Source organism: Labrus bergylta, chromosome 5 (genome assembly GCF_963930695.1).
Source record: "Labrus bergylta chromosome 5, fLabBer1.1, whole genome shotgun sequence".
Classification (NCBI taxonomy): Eukaryota; Metazoa; Chordata; class Actinopteri; order Labriformes; family Labridae; genus Labrus; species Labrus bergylta.
In genome coordinates, this window is record NC_089199.1 from 12,905,860 (window position 1) to 12,915,520 (window position 9,661).

Below are 9,661 nucleotides of genomic sequence, written 5' to 3' on the forward strand. Positions count from 1 at the left end.
AGCTTGTCCCCACCCCCCCAATGCTGTAAACCTAGGGAAAACACTGTACTGTACAGGTACATAATACACAAATGTGTTTAAGCTTTACTCTTCTTCTGAGGATGCTTTTGCAAGACATATTAATCTTACAGTTTTCTCAATATGGTCATTTTTTTTCCATTGAATTATATAAAAAATGGTCATTTGGACATGAAACCTACCAAACTACCTCCTCCTGCCCTGTAGGCTCTGATCTTATCTTCAGTGTAGAAAAGACACGAGCAGACTGTAACATGTCTTTATCCCCTTTACTTTGTTCCCTCATCCTCTGCTCCCACCTTAATCTTTCAAGCCTCGTGCTAAGTAAATGCCTCCCTCGCTTTTCGGCATCTCATCCTGTTAAGATGAACTGAGGAGAGGGAGAGAAACCTCCTCTCATCACCTTCCTGTCCTCTGGAGGAAGCAGCAGCCATCTTATGTCCTCAGCTGAGGGGGAGGTTACCAAAGGAAGAATGCATGTGCTTTTTTTACACTGTTCATATGATACTTCCCGGGTCCAAGGTGAGCTTACTGTTTTATGACATTAGGGGAACATATCAACACCTTTGCTTGTTATGCATATGATACAGCTACAGGCTAGTCTCTACAAACTGAACATGATGCATTAATGTCTGCTGTAGTGTGCTCACCTGCTGCAACACCAAATATGCATATCATACCTGAAAACAGTTGTGACTCTACATCTCTCTTTCTCTCACATTAAATGCAGTCTGGTGGTCATGACTAAGCCTCTGCACACACATCTGCAGCTGGCACAACTACAAAGAGAAGAATAAAGCTGTCATCAAAAAATTGCAAACACCCTTGTTTACTTAAAGTACACATCACAGACCAAAGGGGAACACAGATAAATAAATAACCTATGTGAACGTGCATACAAATGTCTGCAAGCACGCACATTTGTTCACATGTTCACACTTGAAATTCTCAGGGACACCTAGCAATCTGCAACTCACAGTAAATACAGGTTATGTACATGCACGAACAGAGCTTTGTCATATGGAAAGCCAGGCCTCCATTTTGGGGATTGCATTGATTTGGGCTGACTGGCTGGCTGAGCAGCAGTGGTCATGACTCAGACAGATATGGTACGCTCTAGCTCACACACTTCCCTCGAGCAGCTCTCGTCCAGCTTCAGCACGACAAAATATTCTGCTGGATTTAAGTCGCATGGTTCACTTTTGTTACAGCCTGAGCCAGCTGCAAAGTAAATTACAGATGTACCACATAGAGTCTTGGACTAATAATTTCCTCAAGTCATGGCCTTTGACCGTCTTTATTAAAACTCTGCCTGCTCTTGTTGGTATTTCAGTTGATTCTTTGCTCTACAAAACAAAGAAAGACAAACTTAGGCCAATGTATCTCTTCCTTTGATGTGATACAAAAAGGCACAAATTCCCAGTTCACAAAATAAATAATGTATAACATTTGCTCAAGCTAATTGAGGACTGAAGCACCTGTAGTCATTGTAAACAATGCTACAAGACAGATGTAATGATTGGTCTGAAATCACTTCAATATTAATGAGGCAATTCTCTCCTCAGTCAAGCTCTGAAGCTTTCCCACTGTAAGCATACACTATCATAAGAATGCCTCACAGCCCAGAAATCAAGATAAAAACGATCAATTATAAGAGCACGGCACATCTGCCTTTTATTAGCACTCATGCTTCATTAATGAACCCTACCAGGAGGGATATTAATATATGCAGCACAGAGTGAGAGCGAACACTGATGGACTAGGTTGAGGATAAAAAAAGCCTGTCTTTGTATCGAGCACAAAGGCATGAAGGCCCACACTGTACAGCTTTTATATTCTTCTAGACAAATTCAGCTTCTAGGTGTGAAACGGAACTAAAAATACACACAAGGATTCACACTGAGTTTTTTAATCACACTGAACATAAGGAATAAGAAAAATGATGAATGGCTTTGGCCCTGTCTGAGGAACATTCTCCTCCCATGTCCTGCACATTGACATTGAAACATTATAAAACATCTCTCATTCCCCATTGGGAACCACCAGCAGGTAAAGACCCTTCAGTTGTTACACAGAGACGACCAGTCCTTTAGCAGCGTGGGAGCCCTTTCTTTAGATAAAAGCATGAAAACCATTTAAACTCCAGACAAATTGCTAATGCTAATCATTATACACAAACGCAGACAGGCAGGTCGCATCTAAGGGTCATCATGCTAATGGTGTCCTGCGATGACTCTGAAGGTTGGAGAGACAGTCTCTGCCACTGTGAGTAATGGATGGCCCACTGGCCGCTCTGTGGTCGACAGTATCACTCAAGTGGACTGACAGAAACGCAGACACACAGGGAAAAAAAAGAGCGCTATCAGCTAGCAAAATTCAACCTTTTACGATTCGTGAGGCGGTGTGCAATTTGCTGCATCATGCCACAGAAGAAGCCAGTAAAAGAAAACACTCTGACCTTTTATACATCTTCCTCAGTGTTTGTTCCCTTTAGATACAACCTAAATACGAGTTATATAAAGCACACAACATATCCAAAAGTAAGCTAATTTAGTCACAATTTCAGATCATGAAGTCAAATATGATTCCAGCAGAAATCAAACATCAATGCCTGTTTGGATCCCCAACAACAAAAATAAAAGTCCTAGGCACCAAATATTTGGCCATTTCTTGTTTTAATTACCAAACATTAGCGGTAAACTCCTGCATATTGTTGAAATTTCACAAATAAGTTGGTGACATTTCAATATTGAAATGTTGCCAATGTATTCGTGCAATTTAGACAGTACTCCCTCTTTTCACTCACAGCAGCTTTTGGTTAAAAATGTGACTTGGGATCAGTCGTTTTTTTGGTACTAATGATCAATATAATAATGGAGATTGTATACTTTTAAACCATGTACAGAAAGAATCTAATTATCAAAACTTTTGACAACATACAGCAATGAAATTTTGGCTTAACATATCCAAGAAACATATCAGTACTGGAGGCATGAAGACCATGGTTCCATATTAAATTGGTCCACAGTGAAGATGGGCCATTTTATATCTGGAATATTTCCATAGTTGAAATAGATTTTTGCTACTCTGTAGATGGAGAGATTTGATGAATAAAAAAAACGAGTAATTTCAAATTGACATTTTTCTAGATTTTGTCGGAAAATGACTGACTGGGTATTTATATTTGAAGACAGGGAGGGTCAGATGAACAAAGGTAGACAGCGAGAGATGATCAAAGTCACAGTGTGTAAGGGAAAGACTGTGGGATAGGGAAGACAGAAACAGAAAGTGTTTCAGTAGCCTTGACATCTGTCTCTGGGCCTTGTGCCTACTGTTGTCAGTAACTGATTGAACAGGGCCATGACTACACCCCCACACTGAAGCAAGCAAAAAAGAAAATCTCCTGACATCTCAAACTCAAGGGGCCAGTCTGATAAAACACTTGAAAAGAAATCAAAATGTAAAGATTTTGTGGCGAGGATGCAAACAGAAGTTACAAACTGAAAGTATAGGCTTCCATTGACAGTAAGAGGGTTTCATATGAGGCACAAAGCTCATATTAGCTCAGATTTCAAAAAGCAGATTATAGACAAGCAGATTGAAAGGTTTTGTATTTCCTGTGGCTCGAGTGCTCTCTCTGACATTGATGCTGTGCTGGAGCACCTTGAAGGAGAGTGTGTGTTAAATATTAATGTTTGCTAAGAACTCTTTCCAGAAAGGTTTCCTCATGTACTTAAAACACATGAATGCAATTATTGGACTGAGGGTGACAGCGGTCCACAGCAGAGAAAGAAATGCTGACAAAAAAAGAAGACGGAAAGAAAAAGGACTAGCATCAAGTGAAACTCATTGCAGCAAAGAGTGGATTAAAGATAAGAGAAAGAATGCTCCCACCTGGTTCTCCTCATGAGTGACTCTCATCTGCTCCTTCAGGATGGAAGTGCGGGCGGCCTCCTCTTTCCTCATGATTCTCTCTTTCTTCAGTTCAGGGCTCCAGAAGCTCTTGATGCTGTTGGTGGAAGACCCCAACTTACTGTCCTTCAGGTCAAGCTCTCTGCGCAGCAAATCATTCTCCCTCTGCGTGTCCCTGAGCTGGGCCTGCATCTCCAGCAGCTCCCCCCCACTGCCCCGCACCGCCTGCCTCAGCAGGGCAGAGGGCACCCCCTGGTGGTGGTGATGGTGGTGCAGCATGGAGAGGGAGCCCAGGTCACTGTAAGACAGCAGGTCAGCATGGTGAGGCAGCCCCACTGAAGCAATGTTGGGACTGCTCCCCATGGCTGTGACGCGCCCCCCATACATGGCCCGGCTGGTGGCGCGACCCAGAGTCATAGTGCCTTTTGGGTAGGTGGCAGTGGAGCCCACGCCCTCATGGTCACTCAGGTACATGGGACCTGAGGTGGCGTAAGCAGCGTTGAGGGACTGGATGTTCTCCATGGAGAGCGTCTTGCCCCCCGCACCGCCCCCACCCCCGCTGTTGGCCCTCCGATGGCCCAATCTGGGGGACCTTGGCAGGCGCGGGGACCGTGCGGGGCTGCTCTCTATATGGCCTACAGCTCTGGCACTGCCGTACATGTCCTGTGAGTCAGCGGTGGAGCCACCAGAGGGTCCTTAACGGGAGGGCGCTGAAATGAGGCTGCTCTGACTCTCTGAACCGTACATGGGTGATTTATTTCATGCTTTAAAAGGTTGTGCACATCAAAGTCAGATCTGAGGAAACAGGAGAGAAACACCTGTTAGATGAAGAACAACTTTGTCACATGAAAGGCACAAAAAGAAAAGTGTATTCTTATCAAATTTAAAGTCCCACAAGAGACAGAATAGTTAAAAACAAACAGAGCTGGCCTTCAAGATGTTTCAAAGGGAGGAATAAATAGTTCACTTAGCTTAAGGACTCTATTAGTTATAACATCAGCAGCAAACTGTCACATTGTGCTTGGCTCCTATTTCAAATGGCCTGCAGGAATTTCCCAGCATCATCCTGGATTTCCCACTGGTCAACATTTGTCTACATCTCATTACTGTTGCAAAAAGATGCGGGAAAGTCAGAATGGCTGTACAACCTCACAGTGCATCGGCTAAATAGTGACTCAACTAAAATGACAGGACAAAACATGTTTATCTTGAAAAAACCTGGTAGATGGTTGTCAATCGTTTTGTATCAAGAGGAAATCCTGCAACTTAGTAAGATGTGAAAATGCAGGTGTTTTGTTTACCAAATTTGATCACATGCAAAAGGCAGGCTATATAATTTAAAAGACTATGCATCCAGAAAAGCTGTGAAGACAAAATGAATGGTTAAATATGATGCCACCCTGTTTTGCTACCTACTCGATCAGTTCTTTTCACAAAGTCTGTAGAGATCAAATAAAAAAAAATATTTAAAAAAGCAACCTTTTTATTACTATCATAAGTGTCGGAAACTGAATTAAATGGAAAAATTATAAAATATCACATCCTTTTTATGGAAATATTATAATATACAGCACATCCTGCAGGCTAACAAGGAAAAAATGATATGGAATACTTGTTTTTTAATGTTAAAAATAATATAGAGTTATAAAATAATAGTTTAGCTATTTCAGCCTTAATAAATCACAGTCTGTGATATATTAAAGCTGGAGATGGCATATAATGGCTGTGGCATTATTACATTGTGGAAAAAAGGTAAAGTACAGAAAAGTGTTAAAGAGTTGACGACAAAGACACACACAGGCTGTGATGTCACAGGCTGTAATGAATAACCTCAGCCAAAAAAAATTACACTCTTTCATCGAAGTGAACTTTAAGACTTTCTCTCCTCTGGTGACACTTGCTGCTTAGCCTCAGTTGCTATGGCGACAATGCCTGAGCTAACAGAGATAAAGGACATCTGTGGTCTGAAGTAAAGCTAGCAAAAAGTTTCCAAAAGGTTAAGGGAAATTTTGTGGTATGTGGTATTTTATTCAACAGTGTCAATGTGACATTACAGCTTCAAGGCTACATTTATAATGATACATCTATTTTTTTTTTTTTTTTTTACTTTTTGGGGCACAGATGACATGAAATGAGATCTCATGGCACAGCACAGTGTGTCAACAGGTCTCTTCGTTGGATGAAATCAAGTTAGATTTTTGATGACATGAACCCTCAGCTGCACCCAGTGAAGCATCATGTTTGTGGGAATTCGGCCAGCGACAATCTTTGCAGTCTGGCAGAGGGGTTCAGACAGCATACAATCATATGTTTTTAGTTATATAAAGCAAACTTTGCCTAGATATGGGAATTTGCAAATATAAAACTGCAAACAAATCTACAAGAACTAGTCCAAAAGTCTACAGAGAGCATGTGTGTACATGCTGTAGACACTCTGTAGTGTGTAAAATAACTCTCCTTTCTTTGTCAGTACCTCTGAGAGGTAAAATTGAAAACTGAATTCAAACAAACGTATGCAACAATAATCACTGTAGTTCTTATCTTTAGTGGTCAGCTTGCTACAGCAAGTCTGTCCAGTCTAGTTAGTTTTTTTTTTTTAAATCAAATAAAAACAGCATAGAACACTGCAGACAAAGCAACAACAAAAATTATAATTGACCACCTGTGCATCCAGTCTACTGAGCCTCATAATATCCTCATGTTGCTTAAACTGAAAATGTTTCAACTCAGAGGGGATGTGCTGTGGTCTGAAGTGTGAAGCCAAACATATTGGAAAAGCATCATTGAGTCAGTGTTTGTCAGGATCTACTTGTAATAGTACGTTTTTCTGTGTCTGGCAGATGTCTGCATTAATTTGGGATGTTCTGTCGAAACAGTGAATCAGGCAGTGACTCTCTGGCCTCTTTGTACCTCTTTAAGTAGCATTATGTTTCCCTGAAATGGATGTCTATAAATTGTGTTTGTCAGACTCCTTATTAACGCTGATGAGTCCTACTAAATGGTACTCAGCTTTAGCTATGATTCACTTCGTCATTTCACTTTTGTAATTTTTAATAAAAGGAAAACTATGTGATGTGGGGAGTTTCAAATTTACAAAAATGATGCCAACTGTGCTGGTGGGCCAGTGATCTGGGATGAGTGCCATTTGACTAAAACTTCCCCGCTTTGATCCCAGCTGGGGATCCTTGTTGCCTGTCCTCTCCCTCACATGTTGTGTTTCCTGCCAACCCTCAATGTACGCTATTTAATAAATCCAGAAATAGTTACGGGACAAAATCATGACATGGGCAGAACAGAGGAACATGGCACTGTGATGAGGACCAATGTCAACACAGACACTGCTAAAGACAAAAACACACTTCCCCTGACGAATTAAACACACTGAGCGCTTGTCTCTGACAGTCTCCACATTGTTTTGTTATTTACTTTATATAAAGTGTTGTTTTTCTGTTAATCCTATATCATACACTCTAATATACTCGTAGGGTTGACAGATTAACAGCCTGGTGTTAAAAGACTGAGATAAACTGATAAACATGGTAATTGATCAAAGAAGATTGTAGAACTGTAACATTATTGTCTTTTTATCAAGTAAAGAACACTTACTTAAAATGGCTCGCTTCACATTTTGAAATAATTTTCTTTTGTCTTAAGTTATGGAAACCCAAAGTTATTCAGTGTACTAGTGTTATAATACAGAGAACAGTAGCATATGAAGGTTCGTTCATTTCAGACACTGAAGCAAATAAATTGCTTTAAAGTTAAATTGTTTAACAGAAAACGTTAACGATCATGCAATCTTCCAAATTGTTCTGAGCTAATTTATTGTAGATCTACTAATCAGTTAATTGACGAAAGATTGCAGCACTTTTAATGTGGACATCTGAGACAAAAGTTGTCCAATCGTCTTGAGAAAACACCCATGAGCCGGCTTCCCTCCAGATACCACTGTGATCGTTTTCTTCTTCTAACCCTGTTTTAAAGCAGAATTCTTCTGTACATGAACAGATTTCACCCACACAGATCTAAAGCACATTTTTCAGTGAACTGCATGGGCGGGGGGAAATGACCAAAATGCAATTTCATGTGAGGATCATGCTAGCAGAAAAATGATATGATGGAAGCACCAGAGGAGATGCCAGCTGAGAAGGCCAATCGTACTCCGTCTCCCCTTCCTTACTCTACAGTTCACTTTACAAAGGATGCTTAAGAATACACTTGAGCCTGATTCAATAAACAAGGACACAGTAGACTGCAGTAGTTTCTCCCGATTAAATTATTTAATGCCATTTTTGCAGCTTATGGCCTTGCTGTCACTTGAATTCATATCTGACCAGATGTCCTTAATGCTCAGGTTTAACTTGAGCATTACAGTTATTAAGGACTTGAAAACCTGTCATCAAATACCAGACCAGGCTACTAAAGAGATGCTCAGTGAGAGCAGTGGTGCGTTAACTGTGCAGATGATACAGATGTTGTAAAGATTTCACCACAGGCGTTGCTGAGTTTATCTGTGGGGACGCTGAGGCTGATTTCCATGAGGCCAACATGACATTTTGAAAGCAAGCGTCCATGCATTGTATTCCTCCTGGAACTAATTGTATAAGACTTAAAAGCATGGATCTTTGACAGTGAGAACGTGCTTTTGAGGTCAGAGCGCATGTCTAGGGTAGGACTAGAGGGCCATTTTTCTATAAATAGCCTTTGATAATAGAGAATATCCTCTGTAGAAAAAGAAGTGCCAACCCATTCAGCACGGTACAGAGCTGCTTGTGCAAACACACATGCAGCTTCCTCATCACGTATTCTAATAGAGGGTCTAACGCCCCCATGCTTCCCACTGAATTCAATGGTTGGCTGATTGGATGAGAAAATGTAAATGTGCACATAGTCTGTTCTACCGTCAACTCCGAGCCGAAGCTCAGTGATTGTCCCTCTTTGAAATGGCTTGCCGGCGTAAAATGAAAAACGCATGTAAAACCTCTTCGACAAGTCTTAATTATACACAGAGGTTTTCTATTCAAATGTGAATTATTGATGTCTGTCGTTAGATGTGCAAGCTGAGTAACATTTGATGCAGCATTGAAAGCACGACCGTGCAATTGACAGCTCATTGGGCCTTCATTTTCGATGGCTCCAGCGTGGTGTCCGTCGAGCACCAATGAAATATTGGGCTTACCCGCCGTGAGGAAGCCAGCTTGCAACCTGGATTTTCAAATACCCCGCTGCTCTTATCATTTTAATACTGGTTTAAAAATACAAATCCGCCGGTATCGAATCATCATTGACTGGCTGTGTCCATGCAATCACCGACCACGAGAAGGGATTTGTTCAAACGCTCACAGCCCGTGCCTTTTCCGCCAGGTCGCTCACGAAACGCTAAAAAAAAACAAAAAAAAACGAAAGGACACTTCACGTATTCCGTTTATCATCACTGATGAAACGCGGATGGACTGGGACCCAAATAAAAGACATAAATGTACCTTGATCGATGTTAATTCCTTTCTTTCTTCGCCAATCTAGACGGCATCTTGTCGCCTCCATTCACCCCAGCAGCGTCTCTCAGCAACCTGCGCTGTCATTGGGCAGCGGACACGCTCTCTCTCCTCCTCTACACACCAGGGAGCAGCATCACCACTACAGCCCGGCTACTGACAGCGGCAGCTGGCAGGAGGGGATGGGCGGAAGAGATGCGGCTGAATCTCACATCCTCTTGATGCTGAATGGGAAT

General features: G+C 41.5%; 1 protein-coding gene across 8 annotated transcripts in view; it reads right to left on the bottom strand.

Moving 5' to 3' along the window:
* The window catches only part of erc2 (ELKS/RAB6-interacting/CAST family member 2), a 35,233-nt gene extending 25,572 nt beyond the window's left edge, over window positions 1-9,661 (bottom strand). For 2 of the 8 annotated variants that reach the window (XM_065954841.1, XM_065954842.1), the window contains exons 1-2: window positions 9,414-9,659; window positions 3,913-4,725 (exon numbers count right to left, since the gene is read on the bottom strand). In XM_065954841.1, coding sequence (XP_065810913.1) covers window positions 3,913-4,590 — 678 coding nt within the window. In that variant the 5' untranslated portion in view covers window positions 4,591-4,725; window positions 9,414-9,659. Of the gene's footprint in view, window positions 1-3,912; window positions 4,726-9,413 lie in introns of all 8 variants that reach the window. The other 6 variants (XM_065954847.1, XM_065954845.1, XM_065954840.1 and 3 more) reach the window with 5 other exon arrangements.